Source organism: Fringilla coelebs (assembly GCF_963513975.1).
Source record: "Fringilla coelebs genome assembly, chromosome: 9".
NCBI lineage: Eukaryota > Metazoa > Chordata > Aves > Passeriformes > Fringillidae > Fringilla > Fringilla coelebs.
In genome coordinates, this window is record NC_140067.1 from 10,098,056 (window position 1) to 10,115,055 (window position 17,000).

The 17,000-nt window shown below is 47.1% G+C and overlaps 1 protein-coding gene across 4 annotated transcripts in view; it reads left to right on the forward strand.

Moving 5' to 3' along the window:
* The window catches only part of ERI3 (ERI1 exoribonuclease family member 3), a 129,224-nt gene that overhangs the window by 40,679 nt on the left and 71,545 nt on the right, over positions 1–17,000 (forward strand). For all 4 annotated transcript variants that reach the window (XR_014616389.1, XM_084211564.1, XM_084211566.1 and 1 more), the window contains exon 6: positions 11,023–11,095. Coding sequence is in view for 3 of the 4 variants with exons in the window: in XM_084211564.1 (XP_084067690.1) it covers positions 11,023–11,095 (73 nt within the window). In the remaining variant the exon portion in view is untranslated. The remainder of the gene's footprint in view (positions 1–11,022; positions 11,096–17,000) is intronic.

The window sequence follows — 17,000 nt, forward strand, 5'->3', positions numbered from 1 at the left end:
TTTACAGGTAAGGTGAAATTGAGAAGGTGCTAAGTAATTAATTCCTCTTCCTGTGACCAGGATGGGAGATGGTTCTGACTTGCCACTTCTCCTCAGAAGTTGCTTCAGAAGCTGGTAAGGGCTCTGGTTGTGAAACCCAGGAAGCAAAGAGGATCCCTGGGTGCCTGACAATTGCTTTTCTCTGTTGGTTCTTTCTTGCAGGCAGCCTCGGGCTGCCTGTCTCTTTGTTAAGAGAGTGACAGCAATGTGACACCGTGAAAATAATTACTAACAAATCACGGTGGTGACTGCAAACAGCTCGCTGTCTTCAGAGGCATGTCAGGGAGCATTAGAGCAGGGCCGTGGGAGCAGCAGAGCGGCTAGGGGCTCTTTCTGTGCGCTAGGCTGAGGGAAGATCTTCGGAGACCTTTGGCGCCTGCCACCCCCACATCATTCCTTCCTCGTTGGCTCTTTCTTTCCTCCCTTCCCTGCCTTTGCCATCAATAATTAAGCCCATTAATTGCACAGAGAGTTTAGAAAAGCTGCTAATGGTAAGACAGGGCTTCTGCCTTCCCTGGTTTCAGCAACCAGACACAGAACAATGAAAAAAAATTGGAGAGGTATCATGGGCAGAAGCACATCCAAGCTGTGTTTTCCATCTTGCAGCTCTCATGTGTTGCCCTGGGCAGTAATGTTTATTAGCAGCATGCCCCTAGGAATTAATGGGGTACCGTTGGAGAATGGCCCGTGTCCTTGTCCTCAGGAATCTTCAGTCTCAGTGAATCTGAGATAGGTTTGTATTTGTGCAGAGCATCACAGCAAATGTGCAGGTATCTGGCAAAAAAAGTGAGCAGAAGAATGAGAGTGTTCCAAGATGCAGTAGAGAGGGTGCCGTTCAGTGTGACTGAAGCTGTAGGTGAAGACAATCCTTCAGGGAATAAGGAGTGAACAGGTCACGTGTGAGGAAGGTGGCTGGTACCAAATAGAGCATCTGGGGGAGTTTCTGCAGGGATAAGCCCCTGTGGCTGTGTTGGAGTGGGGACTCTTCTGCAGGTCTGCACAGAGTCTGAGGGAAGCTCCCTCTAAAGCCTCTCATTACATTGATATAAAGCTCCCTCCAAAGGGCGGGTCTAGCAGAGATACTGATAGGAAACTGGAAGGTAGTTGCTGGCTGCAGTGTCCTTCAGCAGCATTGATAATCAGACCTCTGGGCAAGCTTTGAGGGGGAGCTCACAGCCTCCCCTCCCCTCCTTGTTCCTGGTGGTTTTTCATGTGCCAGTTTGAGAACAGGCCGTGCCGTTTGGCAGGGCTGTAAGGGGAGGCAGAAGGTGCGGATGGGAGCCTGCTCCCAGGCGCCTGCTCTACTGTGCAGTCTTCATTCCCATTCCCTTAGTTACTAAAGTGATTTTCCTGACTGTCACATCTGTAAATAATGTTGCTGGCGTATCTAGCTGGATGCAGAGTGGCGATGGATGGGGGAGGGCTGGCGCTGAGGGTGGCCGTAACAGCCCCTCTCCCCAGCTCATACAATATTTATGCAGGGCTGGGAGTCGGCGGCACTGACCTCTGGGTCGTGCTGTTAAACAGCTCCCGCAGCCCCTGCATCCTAATTGCTGCACTTGTCCTTTGCTCTGGAGGATTCGCTGCTCCTTCTCTCCAGCGAAGCAAATACTAATGGCAGCTTGTGCTTGGAGGTGGGAGCGGTCTCTTCCCCACAAGGAAAACACAAACTTGTTTTCCCCTGTGCCTGTGTAATTTGCACAGAAACCTGTGCTCAGACCCTGTTACCCAGAGTGCTGGTCTCCCCAGTGCTGACAGCATGAGAGCCCATGAAGCTGCTGTGTGTGCAGTTTTGGGTTGTGTATCATCACAGGGCATAGGAAGGCAGTTTACCCCATCCCACTGGCACCTATTAGGATTTCTCTCTTCCCTTCAGTGGGGAGTGGGAAGAAGAAGCAATCTCAGAAGTCAGTTGAGAGAATAGAACTGGGTGATGTGGTGCCAGAAGAAGGCAGAGATGATGCCAGGAAAGAAGAGGGGTTCGGCCGATTTGAGTGATTCAAGAAAACACTAAATACAAAACTTTTGATTGCTAGAGCTACCATGGCTTTCCCCCATGCTTTCTGGCTAGGCTCTGTCCTTCTTGGGGTTTCATATCAGGTATCTGCAAGTCCAGTGACCTGACTGACCACCCACGTCCCTTATCCTGCCTTCCTGGGTTGGCAGGTCCCTGCTGCAACTGGAAAAGTGCTGTTTAGACTGGAGACTAATGGCCTTTAAGTGACATTATTGTATTATGTTAAGTGTCTATAGGCTTTACCATTAGGCACTAAACAGTTTATGAGTCATAGCAGAGAAGCCCTTGTCCTGAAGAGTTTATTTGCTAAATGGTCCAGACAGACCAGGCTTGGGAGAGGCAAGGTTTCCTCCTGCCTGTCAGAGAGCAGATCTAAGGAAGGCCTGGCACAGGACATGTCTTCTTAGTTTAGAGGAGCACCTTGGCTCTAGGTCTTATGTGTTCAGGTTTCCTGGGGAAAAATACTTCTGCAATAGAATTTGTAAAGTGGGAGGAGAATAATACTTAATTTTAGCTTAGTTTTGGTGCATGTTTTGGTTCTAAGGGGACTTAGACATGATGGGTACGTCCATTTCATCAGATACATTCCCTTACTCAGTGCATAATTACAGTGTTCTGCAGCAGGAGTCTCAATGCTCCCTCTTAAAGCAGCTGGTATGCAGAGAACCAGGTGATTACTACATTAGTGTCTATATGAAAGGCTTATTAACAGACTGTATAGACAGAGAAAGGACACATGCTATGTGTAATCAGGATCTGCTGGAGCATGATTCACAGAATAATTTAAATAGAGATTTCTAATCCAGCCACTTATTCAAAGTAGAGCTAACTTCAAACTTAGATTGGGTTGCTCTGGGTCTTCTGCAGATGAGTTTGAATGTCTCCAGGGGAGGAGATTTTGCCACCAATCTGTTCCAGAGCTTTATTACCTGCATGGTGAAAAGTTTTTCCTGATGACAAATTGGGTGCAGCCTGTGATCATGATGCTTGACTTTCACTGAGAATACAGTATGCAATTTTGTACACTTCTCTTCATAAGATGCCGTATAATGTCATGTTTAGTAAGCAGACAGACTCCCACACTAAGGTTATGTGTAAAAATCTGTTTGTAGGGGTTTTTCATAAGGTCAGGTTCCCAAGGCTGGGAAGGCAACCTCAGCCTTGGAGACTTGCAGTTTCTCTTTTCTTGGGAGCAGTGTCATGCATTTCTGATGTCAAAGGGAAGTCCACCTAGTTGTTCTCCATGTCTGGAAGGGATGGTGAGAGCATTTGCTCTACCCCTCCACCAATCTAGAGCAGTGCAAATCTTCCTCCTGCTGCGCTTCTAATCTCAGCTGAACCATGGAGCCAGCAAGCTCTGGTTTCCTGCATGGTAATTAAGTACTTATTTAAAAATCAAGAAGCTCCATTCTGATCCTACTATCCCTGTCTGTTTACAAACTCCAGGTAGAGTTACTCTAGATTTACTCCCACATGCCTAGCAGCAGAATCAGGCCCAGTAAATAGAGCTATGAATCTTTTTAAGAGAAGCTGTTAAGAAGTAGCACATAGATTTATTGTAGCATCATGTGTGTGCAATTGTTGATGAACATCTTCTGTTGGAGGCTGAATACCTGCTGTGTTACAGCCTTGCTTTTAATGTTGAGATAGCATCTCTGCCAGCATCTTGCTGATGCGCAGACAGATACCCATAAAAGGGCCAGATCTCGCTTGGTGTTAAATGCCTTCATGTTTCATTAAGGTTGATGGCAGTGGAAGGCACACAGTGCTTTGCAGGACGAGCGAGTCACAACGAGCCACTTGCCCTATGTGCTTTTTGTGGCAGAATTATGTCCCTAGTGTATACATTGCTCTGGCTGCAAAAGGCTAACACCCTTTTCCATTCATCGGCTAGCAGCTTGGAAAGCAAGGGTCTTGAGGTTCTCTCAAGTTTCTTAGTACCCAGCAAAAATTTAGAGAATAGGGATCACACTGTTAGCATATGATGGGTGTTCAGATATTTCAGCCAATGCTGCTGAGTCTCGAGTGTTAAGGCTTGCAGTTTGCCTTTTAGGCTTCCTAGGCAGGAATTTGTCTGGTAGAGGGAGAATGCAGGTCTGTCCAGAAAAAGAAAAGATCTGGAAGTGCCAGGTATTAACTTTGCTGCTTAGCCTGTGTTTTTGGCCTCATTACACTAATCCAATTAAAGGTTGATGGGAAAAGATAACACACACTCCAGTGAAGGGTTTGTGTGGCAACTGCTTTCCTTCCTGGGCATCTGGAGTGGCCTAAGTCATGTTGTGCATCACCACACCTCCCCAGGCCCTGCAGACCCACTGGTGCCTCCATGTGCCATGGTGTGTGCTCTTCTCTGCATTGTGTCTCTCTTATTACTAATGGAGCATGGATGCATTTTAGCTGCTGGTCAGCCCTCATTAATATCCAGAGATGACAGGTTGACATTTGTAAAGAAGACTTGCATTGACCTTCATGTTGTGCATCGGTGCGGTTGCCATACAGTGCCCTGTGCTGGATGCTTCTCCCTGTGCTGCCTCGGGAGTGCATTTGTGTTAGCAAAGGGACCGACTGCTCTGTAACCCTTTGCTGCTGTCAGGAGTGCAGGCAGTGTGTGTGGATGTCTCTGCATCCCTCTGCCCATTCCAGGACTGGTTGCTGTAGAGCCTCCATCCATCCCAGTGAACAGGACTGGAGGGTGTTGGGGTTGCACTTGTGGCTCCTTGTGGAGGTTTGTTATTTGGATACTGGGGCCTTAATGGAAGAGAGCTTTATGCCAATAGCAATGACCCGCCTTCTTCCTTTTCCTGGCTCTTGTCTGGGGAAGCAGTAGAAGAAAAGGCTGTGCTGCCCCGGCATCCTGAGTGCTGTCAGTTGCCTGTCTCTCCCCCAGCCCATGCCGTCCTGGCTTGAGGACTGCTGCAGCCTGCTCGACAATGACATTTATTAACAGAGGGGGCTTTGAAAAAAGGCAGGCTGCTCCTGCAAAGGCTTCTTGCTGTAACTCTGTCTCCTCTCACCAGCCCGTCTGAGGCAATGGCTGCTGGTGTTGAAATTCATTAGTGTTACCTGACAGGCGATGGAGGCTTGCTCTGTCTGTTCCCACTTCCCTGCTCTCATGTCCCTGCTTCATGCACGCTGATATTTAAAGCTGATGTGTGGCTCATAGGCTTGTTGCACTGTGACAAGTCTGGGGGTGGTTGAGAGAACTGAGAGGGTGGAAGGAAAGCAAAGAGGGAGGGAGATGGGACCTGTCTCAGAGTTTGTGTGATAGCCCAGGGCTTTTCAGACCCTCTCCAGATGTACTGTCTTTCCTCAGCTACTGCTTGTGAATTTTAAGAACAGCCAGGCAGGTGTGGTTTGTCCGGCACTGATGGGGGGCAGAGAGAGATGGCACTGTGTGTGCTTGGTGAGGGCTTATCTGGTGGAAAGCAAGAGCAGGTGGGCTCCTCTGGCCTCTTGGCTGATCTGTGGAGCAGAGAAGTTGTGAGTGGAGAGCCAGAAGTCTGGCACAGGATTTGTACTTCATTTTGGACAGATGCATGTTTGCACTGAATGGCAAAGTGACTCCAGCACTGAGGAGGAGACGCCTCCCTTCCAAAGCTTCTGGATACACAGGAAAGTTGCCCCAGTCTAACCTGTATTACTGGGATGAGGGAGTTGGAGTTCGGGGATTTTTGTGGAGGTGTATGTCAGCATGCTTCAGTTTTTGTAAGTTGTGGTGTGGCTTGGGCTGTTCTTTGTGGTGCATGGGCCACTCTACTGTCTGTGGGTGCTGTGACATCACCCTGACAGAGACCTCCTGGTTTGGCACTGTGGTTTCAGCAGTCTGCAGCTGCCTCTTTGGAAGTGTGTGGATCTACTGTAACTGCTTTGAATTCCTAGCTTAGCCCCATCTCATGTAAGTGCAGACAGGTGCAGCTTTGCCTGTTGCAGTACCATTTCTCTGCTAAATCAGTTCAGGTGCCTTAGCATAGGATGTTATTCCCTTGGTAGCTTGTGCTGTTGGGAGAGGACACCTAAGCTTTCCTCTTAGCTGGGCAGACATGTCAGTCTACATCAAAACAGAGGAGCACCTCTGAGCTGTGTGGTCCAGAGTGTTGAGTGGTCTTGCTTTGAACGAAGGGGCCCAGCTGAGGTGGTTTGACAGCTCCTCTCTTTCACCATGGTGCTGTTGTTACTTCTGCATCCAAGCAGCTTCCTTCATCAGGGAAGGATTTCCAGGGCAGGAGCCTGCCAGTGCTCTCCTTTGCAGCCCAATGCACAAGTGTTGGCCAGGACACAATTAAAATGTTCTGCATCTCATACAATGCAAGGTCTCCAGCGAATGGATTTTTTTGGAAGGTTAAGATCAGGTCTATAAACCCCAAGATTTAATGTCCCTTTATCTTCCCAAAAAGGAACTTGTTCTTTTAACTGCCTCAATATCAATACACCCTGTGTGTAGCAAGTGGCACAATTTCTTTGTCTCCTGACATCCTGAACCCAGAAGCAGATGGACGTTAACCAGCTCTGATTAGTTGGGAGAATCAAGCATTAATTTTTTATACGCCAGAACCACCTGAGTGACGGAAATCAATTATGGCTGCCCCTCCCCCTTCCATATTAATGTGTTGGCTCTGAGCAGAGATGGAGGGACCTGTTGAAACGAGAAACCCCTATTTCTTCGTTTGACCCCCTAGATAATTAGGGTTAAATTGATATGCTATCGCACTGGTGACACATTTTATCTGCCTCTGTTTGTACAAGAGGATACAATAGTGGAGGAAGGACCAATTTGTGCCCTGCTTTAGCTAACCAGACTGAGATAAAAGGTGTCACTAGTATGATAACGTTCTTGCCTCATGCTCCTTTATTGTTGCTCAATTTGCCTTTTTTTTTTTTTTAATCTTGTTCTTTTTCTTTCAGTACCCTTGGTCATATTTTAACTCCATGCCATTGCATAATGACGCCCTGCTAAATGTGTGTGGAGATAGGCAACTCTGGCTGACAGCCTTCCCTGATAACCGAATTCCAGCCCATCCATCACCAGGCTGCTCTCCTTAACTTAAGGAAAGTGATAACTAAAGCAAGGCCGTTTATCACCACCGAGCTGTGCGCTTCTTGCTGCCTCGGAGAGAGCTGGCTTCAACAGCAGAAATGCAGCCATGTCACCTCACCTCCTATTTGCATCCCGTTCATCTCCAGGCTCCATTTACGCTCGAGGGTGGTGAAGCAGGGCTGGATGGAAATCTGAGCCTGGGGTGGTGAAAGCTCTCTGAAAATGGTGCAGAGTTGCCATTGCTGACCATGGCCTAAGAAGGACTTAGACGTGCTTAGCTGGTGGAGGAGAGTGTGCTACCTGATGTCACTTGCTCTTCTGAGCAAAGGTGATCTGCATTTTGGGAGCAGGCAGAAGTTATGTGCTCCCATCTCTGCTTCTGGGAGGACAGAGCACCAGAGCTGCATTGGAGGCTGGAAAATCCCACAGCCATTTTCAAGTTTCTCTATACTGAATGCAGTTTGGCTGATGGGGGGGTTTTTGAAAGACAGCTTCCTTTCCAAGAAGTGAGAGCTTCAGTGTTTGGGAAGCCAGTTAGACCTCATTCAAAAACTGGAAAGATCATGGGATGTTGAACACAGCAAAATGTGCCATCATTTCTCCCCTACCTGAGGGAGGGCCAAATCCTGAGCTCTCTGCTAAAGCAAAGCTGCCCTCAGTGAGCAAGTTTGGCTCTGGCAAGAGCAAGAAGCCAGACTGAGCATAAAAGCTTATTTTTCAAATAGGTGAATGCTCAAGTGAATGCTGGCTCTGATAAATAGACATACTTCCTTACAGCCCATGCTACTTCTGTTCTTCAGGACAGCCACAGATGTGCCTTATTCAGTCCAGCCTGGAAAAGATGATAAACTCCTATCTGGTCTCCAGGCTGAAGAGGGGAGGAGATCACTGCAGGTGACAGTCTTGGAGCTGGGGAAAAAATTTTGCAGGAGTATTTTCCTCCCCGTGGCTACTGGGAAACCTGGGTTCTGTGCAGTGAAAGCCCCTTGTTCCCTGTGCCAGAAGTGCTGTATATTCAGACTAGACCAGACCCATATAGCAGTCCTTTCCTAATCCTTGCTCAGTGGCTGTAATCTCAGTGGCCTGGAGCCACCAGGACTGCATCTTTCAGCTCAGGGATAGGCTTATGTTGTGGTCTGTGCTGCTGACAGCTCGCCCAGGTTATAACGTGAGTGTTGGTCTCCTGGTGCTTGAAAAACTTGAAGCCCCTCTGCTGCTGACAAGAAATGAGGGGAGCACAAGCTTGTAGGGGGAGGGGGAATGTCCTGAGGTCACACAGCTTCACAGGCAGTTTCTGGGGTTGTTACTTGTTTGCAAAATGTGTCATTTATTTAGTTGACATATTTATTTGGAGCATTTATTTTCTCCAATTAAAGACCCACTGTCCAGCGCCCAGGGCACACTGCCATCAGTCTCAGGGTGAAAATAGAACCAGACTGTCCAGTTTGCTGGGCCTTTTGGTCCCACAGGGATGGCAGTGCTTTAGATGTCATTCGTTGCAGTGGGTGGTTTGCTGTCAATTGCAGTAGCTAACAAGAACAATGCTGCTCTCACTTGTTCTGGGCCCTATCCAGAAGTTAGGTAAATGGATAATTTTTTTCTAACTGAAGCTAAGCTGAGATCTGTATTAATGAAAGCCTCTTGGGTTTGGAGGAGAAACTAATTTTTTGTAACATACCTTTTGCTAACTTCTGTTATCATCTTCTCTAGCTGAATGTGAGCAGACTGAAAGAGGTTGAGCTAATCAAGTGCCTATATTTAGACCAGTTGTTTGTTTTAGATAGTTCTTTTTCTTGTGATTCTTGATTTGGGCACCAGCAAAAAGCAGCTTTCCTGGAGAAAGAGCTTTCTCAGCTGCTGCTTGGGGCTGGTTGAGTCTGTTTGACTAAGGGACGTCATGGACATCTGTGTAATGGCTGTAAAGTGCACAGGCCAGGCTGCTGTTCATGTGGCAATGTGCACTTGTGAAGAGTGATTCCAGGTGCTTTATTTCGGCACAGTAGAGTCAGATGAGCTGTGCCCAGGGATGAGACTGTGCTGTCAACTTGCAGTACTTGCCCTGCCAACGCTGTGGCCCTGCTCCTTGCAAGCTCCTTCTTTTGGCAGCCTTCTTGCTTTCAAAGAGATTCCTCTGGATATTCTTATTCAAATGTGTTTGTATGACTTAAATGATTGGTCCTGAATCATCACATGTACATCTACTCAGAACCAGTCATTTGACTTTGGCATTGGCATAGGAAGTCTGTTACTTTGTTAGCCTAAGCAGGGCAAAGGTAGTACACAGGTGGGTCCCAGTGTGTGCTGGCTCTGTTGGCAGCATATTCCCAGGAGATTCCTCTGGATATGTTTCCCAGCTTCATTCCTTTTCTTTCCCTTGAAATGGAGGAGTCACCAAGACCAGACTGCCCTGGTACTGCACTACCCTGGGTCTCACATTATCTGCAAGTGCATTATCTGTGTTGCTCCTTCATCTCCTTACATGGGGAAATGTCTGGAGAGAGGCTTCTCTGTTCTCCAAAGGGTTTGGAGCTGGGCTGACCGCTCAGGTACTGCCTAGGGTACTGGTGGTGCACCTTGGGGTGTTTACCTTGTATCCACTTCTCACCAGAGCTTGTTCCTGTATTTCAGTCTTGAGGTCTGAAGGCTAGCCTGGACTATTCACTCTTTCCGCCTTGGAGAGCAGGAGAAGACTTTGCCCTGGACATGGTGGTTTGTGTTCAGATGTCTGAGCAGCTCATGCTGGCACTTCTAGCTCTTCCTTCTCCCTTACAATCTCCTCCTACAGCCCCCATATGCCTCAGGAAGTTGCGAGATTCCCCACACTCTCTGTTTGCAAAAGCTGATTTCTGGGGTTGTGACTTTTAACATGCACAAACAGCACTAATTTAGTCATTTATTTAGGTGACATATTTATTTGGGATGTTCCTTTGCTTCACTTAAAGATCCTGTGACCAGTGCCCCAGGCATGCTCAGCAGTATGTGAATGAACAAGATCCATCAATTACTCTTGATCAGATCAAAGTGGCCAGGAAATACTCACATAACTCATGTCCCTGCACAGGCTTGGCTGGAGCCACACGGTTTGCGACTCAGCATTCCCTGGCTGAGGGGCACATCCTCTCTCCCCTGCAAACACACTGGGATTGGCACAGTGTGGGAGAAGCAGCTTTCCTGCGCTGCTGCTGTCCCTCCAGGCAACCCACCTCCCTTTTGTTTTGAGCCCTATTCCAGTGGCTTATTGTAGGAATGGGGAGAATCAATACATGTGCTCACTGTGCTCACAGCTCTGGCTGCTGTGCTCACATCCCTAGTGACACAGTGTGCACCACCTTGTATCTTAAGAGTTGTGTCTGCTTCCAAGCACCTGCTTGGAAAACAGCCTTTGCTTTCTTAGCCCTGCAGCATTGCTGTCCGAAAAATGAATGCTTTGGTGCCTCCTTTCCTCTCTTATATCTCTTTTGATGTTTTAACCATAAAGGCCAAATGGAGAAGCACCAGGGCATGGCAGGTGAATTGTCAGTCCTTCTGTCTGCCCTGTAAGCTGCTGGCAGAGCAGGATGGTCAGAGCAGGATGGTTTCGCAGGGATTTGTATGGGTTTACTTAGCCAAGGTACTCCAGGGTACTCCAGTCGTGTTTGTGTGTTAGCCAGTGTGGAGAAGAGCTGAGTGCTGCTCAGTACACAACTGTTCAAAATGTTTAGTCTAAAAGGTTTCAGCAGCCTGGATGTGCCTGGATGTATGTAAGTCTTAAGCCAAGCTGTACTCCCATGAGATTTTTTTGCCAAGAGCTGTAGTGTTTCTGATGTGCAGCATGATGTTACAGCAAACTTGAGAGTCTTTTCCATCTCTAAGCAAAATGCACTTAAGAAAACAGAGTTTGTGTTGTCAAGGCACTGATTGAATCAAACTTGCTCTCTCTTCTCTCTTACAGGTTACCAGGACAATGCCAGTACTTAGGGCTGCCGGTTGCTGATTACTTCAAACAGTGGATTAATCTGAAAAAGGTACTTCTGTGCAAACTGCCATGGTCCCTATCTCCCTGTCTCCCTCCTCCCCTTGTCCTTCACTTTTCCTCTTTAAGGAGGTGTCTAATAACTACTGCTGTTTTGCATTGAAATGAGTTATTTTCTCAGAAGCTGGGCTGAGCGAGTCCTCCAGCTCCCTATTGTATCTCCTCTAATAGAGTCTTACTGTACTTGATGGGATGTGCTCTGCAGCTGGGGAGAATCCCATTGTGGCAGGCACAGTGCAATGTCTGCATAATATTGGGACACTGTGAGACCCTTTCTCAGTGAAGGTTGTGTTGTCGCCAGTATTGCTGACTTTGTTTTGTTTTGCAGCCGTATAAGGCTCCTAGGTGCATGGTTCCCATCAGATAAAATTCCGGTTAATAAATGTGGAAATACTCCAATATAAAAATCGGCATTTCTCTTTCTGGCATGGGGAAAGGGAGCTGTCTCAGCAGCACATCCACCTAAGAGATCACTGATCACTTTGCTAAGCAAAATGCCTTGGACTGAGTACTGTGTGGTGCCTTGTCTTTTGCTGCACGCCTTCACTGGGTGGTTAAGGAGCAGCATGCTGTGCATCCACCAGGACCCTCGGCACAGCTGCACAGAAGAACATGGTGATGCCATAAGTGACAAACCAAAGTGGGAAGGAAAGAACAAGTGTGATTACAAGCAGGAGCAGAGTGAGGGAGGAGGCTGCAGTCTGTGCACAAGAGAAATTGAGTTGGCCTTCCTGGTTAAACCTTTAGATGAGTAAGATTCCCTTCCCCCATCCAATTTAGTGCTTTATTTGGGTTTCTGTGTCTTTTCCTTGTAATTAAGGGTCTCAGTAAGCGAATTTTCTTATAAACAGCTCGTTGTTCTTGTGGGCTTTTCTTTTGTTCTTTTATTTATTTATTGTTTTAAATGGAAGCATGAGTGACAGGCTGAGCAGCCGCAGAAGGACAATTTGCATGATCTGTTCCGTCAAATAGGGTAGAACATGAACTTAACAAGGGATGCTGGCAGCACATTCCTGGCTGAACTTGTCAAAGGGTCTTGTATTTCCCTGCTGTCAGAGCAAATCTTTTGGCTGATTGCTGGTCCTTGGTAAATGAAATCTGAAAGCACATTGGGGCATTCTGCAGTTCAGTGACCATTAATGATCGCCATTTGAAGTTCACTAAACTTCCGGTGAATGGATAGCAGCTATATAACCAGCAGGTTGATGGCTGCAGAATAATAATATTAAAAAAAAAAAAAAAAAAACCAAAAAAAGACACAAAAAAACCCTGTGTACTGTGATGCTTGCTAAGAAGTAGGTTGATCCAGCCAGGCTCCTCCTCTGGGCCTCAGGATGAATGACTTGAATGACTTATGGCACTTTCCCATAGTTCAAGGCTTCTGGATTTAGTGTGTTAGGAGCTGGGATTCCTCATTATGTAGATGTCCAGACAAGTGTCTCTTCTTCAAGGTGAGCATTCATGTACTGCATGTCAGCAAATACTGTGCTACTAAGCTGAGGGCTGCTAAGCATCCATGAAGTCCCAAGCACAGAGTTAAAGGCAGGAGCAGGAGGGAAGTTGTTACAGTGAAATGTTCTCCTATCCAGCCCCCTGAAAGGGTCACATGCTGAGCATGTAGGATGGGGGCACGTGGGTTGGGTTGTCCTCCTCTGCAGATGTGTTACTTGGAAAGTAAAGCTTCAACCTCCTTCAGATTGTGCAGGAAAGGGGATGTGAGAGAGAAATGTTGATCTTCTTCCAGCCCCTCCAGTCCCTTAAAAACAATAAAGTTTTTCTGACACTGTACTAGCTGCTACCCTCTGAACACAGAATGGTTCCAGGGACCCTGCATCCCTCTGGGAAGTGACCCATGTTGCAGAGAAGAGCAGAGGCCTCTCCTGTCTTGTGGCTAAGCGCTGCTTCTCCTGGGACTTACCCTGGGGTGGTGATCTTTCTATGCCGTGCGCTGCTTTCAGGTGCTTGTGGGGCAACTGCCTGTGTGTTTTCACAAGACAGAATTGCCTGCCTAGGTAGCTAATTCTGTTGAAGCAGATGGACCCAGTGGAGACTCAGTCTCTATTAAATGAGCTCCCAGTGTGAGGCAGATAGGAGTGGATAGGTAAGTAGCCACTCCATTCATCCCTGCATAGCTCATCCCTGCATAGGGGCTCTTTTTCCCCTCCCTCTGGCACATTCCTGACTTAGAAATACCTCCTAGGCTGAATCTGCCTCTGACCTGATCCATGAAGTAAGTGAAGGTGTTGGATAATGCAGAGACTTGAATGTTTCAGGTCTCAAGGAAACAGGCACATATGACACAGAGCAGTTTCCTGAAGGATGGCCCCACCTGCACCTGCTGGATCTTCTTTGAGCCTTTGCTTATGAGCAGTGATAACAAGAGGACCTGTCTGAATTAGAGAGGTCCTGCTACAACTACCAGGCAATGCTGAAGTAGGATTACACCCAGACAAGTTTGTGTACCCATGTGTATTGCAGTAGCAACAAAATATGTTCCAGATTCCTCTGCCAAGGCACACACAGCTTCTGGTCCTCTTTGTCTCCTGTTTCATATCATTTTAAAAAACAGTCCTTGTCTGGACTCCCGCTGCCAGAGCATGGGATGCTCCAGAGCTCAGCAGATCTTCTTCCTGCAGTGGTGAGAGAGTCTTTCTCAGAGTTCATTTGCCAATAAACGTCCCTTTTCACTGCTGTGCTGCAGGAACAGTTGAAGTGAGAACTTAGTGCCTGCAGACAGCTTTCACCATTTCCAAGACCTGCCTCTTGGGCAAGCTGGAGACAGGAATTGCCCCCAGTAGCTGTCACGATTACTTTGCCTCAGGCAAACCTTGTTGGATTGATCTGGCCATTCAGGTGGTGGTGAGCTCCACATCTGACTGCTGCTGTGGTGGCCACAGCGTCCCGGGATCTGTAAAAAAGCCTTCTGTGGAGGAGATGGGGGGGAAAAGCTGCCTGTGTGCTTGACCATGTTTGCTGAAGTTTTACCTTGCCCTGTGCCCCCCCCAGCCTGCTAATGCATCCCTTCTGTCAAGCCTGGTCGGTGTTTGCTGACATTTTTAATGTCACTGAGCGATCTCGTATCTCTAGTGAACTGTCAGTGTAGAGCTGACTCGGGGCACAGAGTTTATCATGTTCTTCACTTCGATTAGCTCAGCCTTGTGGGAGGGGAGCAGAAAGCAGAGGAGGCTTTCTTTGAATGCTGCAACATTTCAGATATCCCCCTAAACCATCTCAATAGAGAGCCACCATCCCATCTGCCAGTTCTCCTTAGGGACCTGTCATGTTGATCTGCAGAGGCCCCGTGGGTTAGGACTGAGGTGCAGAACCTGGGCTACATCGCTGGAGCTGGATGCTCAGGGTGGAAATAACAGAGAAGCCTTCATGTTAGGAGAGAGGAGCACCAGTGGAATAATGTGTGCAGAAAGCAGGAGGCCATGGGTCAAGACTTATGCAAAAGGGAAAACTGCTGCAGCTAGCAAGCTACAACCAAGCTGCTGTCCCGAGAGTATCCTCAGGTAGCCTGGGTAAACCGATTACTACTTATTCTAACACAAGGATCACCTTTCATTTGTGCTCCTTCTGCTCCTTCAGGAGCCTCTGTGGTTTGTTTTCCAGGTCCCACTAGAGGTAGTAACATGGTTGGTCCCGTGATGAATCCTCACCCTTGGGGCTGGAACCAGTGATGTGTTAGGCTGAGGACGCAGTCCCTGCAATTACAGGGTGTCCAAGAGCCTGGGAATGGGAAACCCAGCAGGCAGTAGGAGTTGTCAGCACCATTGGGCTGGGAGCATATCACTGAAGGGAGGGTGGTTTAAAGGAGGGAGGAGATGGAAGAAGAAAGGTGAAGATAGATTTTCTTACAATGAACTTGTGCAAGAAGAATGTTAGAAAGATGATGAGAGTATCAAAATGGGCAGACCAAATATGTAACCCAGATTATCTTTATGCCAGAGGCCAGTAGCTGATGCTCACAGGTGTAACAGGGAGAGCATGGCTTGGTCAGCTTTCTCTGATTCTCAGCAACTGTCTCCTCAAGAACTGAGAGCTATCCCTGGACCACTGTATCTGGCAAAGTCTGTCTACCAGAAATTTGTACACCCTTTTCTGAATCTGCTCATGCTTTCAGTTTCTACTGCATCCTGTGGCAATGACTTTTGCTATTTAATTATGCATCAATTATACTCTGTTTGCTCATACATTGTGTGAAGATGCAGGTCCCTTTGTTTCTCTTAAACCTATTGTCAGATTATTTTCTTTGACCTAGGTCTTGCATTGTGTGAAAAAGCATGTGTTTCTAGTTCTTCTTCATGGTGTTACTCTTGATTTGAGACCTCAGTCATATTCTTGCTCAATTGTCTTTTCCAGCACAGCAAAACTTGGAGGGCTTGCACAAAGGCACTCGTGGGCTCTATGACTCTAGAACTGGCTTGTGGAATTCTTAACATGTGTTCACTATCCTTCCTGGTCTTCCATTTATTCTCCAGATGTTTTGCAGTTAAAAGATAAGAGGAGTGGTTTATGTATCCACTAAGGGTTTATTTTATTCCTTGTTTCTCAAATTACATTTCTTTTATTTTTTTTAAAGAAGACAATCTTCATACCCATCACAGTGCTGTCCCTTTCTCCGCAGAGCTATCCTGGCATCTTTGACCATTTTTGATTTCTGTTCAGAGGGTGCAGCATGTCTTTAGATACAGTTATAGTGGCTGCTTTAGGAGTGAGAGAAAACTGGTCTTAGTTTGACGTCCTCCTGAAATTCAGGGGAGGTTTTATGGAAGGTAAGAGTTGAATGATGTGTGTGAAGGAATGCAACTTTCCCTCTCTGGGCATGATGAAACAGGCTTGACAGAGCCTTGGGGCGCACAGTGTGACCATGCTGGGGTGCTGTGGCTGTGCATAGAGCTGGCCTTTTCCAGGGCCAGCCTTTACTTATCTGCAGATATTCCTGTTTTGAAGTGAACTGTTAATACACATCCACAAATATTTTAAGGTCACCTACTTGCATTGTGAAATCTGTCAGAGGAAGCATGTAATAGGATGTTTTTGTTAATATTTGGCTACTAGAAATAAACACATCTTAAACAAACAAAGATTTGCTAACAGCTTTCTGTCTCTCCTCTGAATTTACAATTCCTTCTGCCTTTGGGGTGGGAGGCAGGGCTGTGAGTACTTCTCAGGCACTTGGTGCTGAAGTGTCTTGAGTGCTTTAGATGAAGATGATTGAAATGGGTGAGAAATATACGTGTTAACCCATATATTTGGAAGTTGGTTTTGTGGGGTCTAACTTCTTGAGGACTTAGAGTGATTGTTATCAATTTCCTGTTTATTGAGTTACTGGCTGCAGGGAATATAAAATGCCTGGTAAGGTTAGAAATGCCAGAGGAGGACTTCTCAGGCAAAGTGCTTCATGGCCAGAGCATCAAGCACATGAATAAATGTTGCCTCCTAACTGCAAAGAACTGTGCCCAGGACTTTGCTGGTTTGCAGCATGGGTGCCTGTTCTGAGACTCTGTCAAACCTTCCTTCAGTGGGACCTGGGCTTGTTTGGTTCCTCACCCCATCGGTGAAGCTCTTGGCTTTGGAAAGTCTCAGAGGGCAGAAATGGGAGAGGTTGTGAAAGGAAGCACAAGGAGAAGTGTGACTCCAGGGCTAGGGAAGTAAGGGTATCTCTTTCACAGAGATAAGGAAAGGACAGTGTCTGTGGAATGGCCCTGGTTCATAGTTGGAAGGAAATGGAAGGAATTGCTTATAACAGCAAAATGACTGTGTTTAATAAATACTTTGCTCTGTATTTACAGAAAGGCAGAGGTTGCCATACTGCTGAGCAAGAGGTTTGCTGTTGCAACACAATTTTCTGATAATAGTCAAGTGGTGAATTGGTTGGCATTTTGCATAGC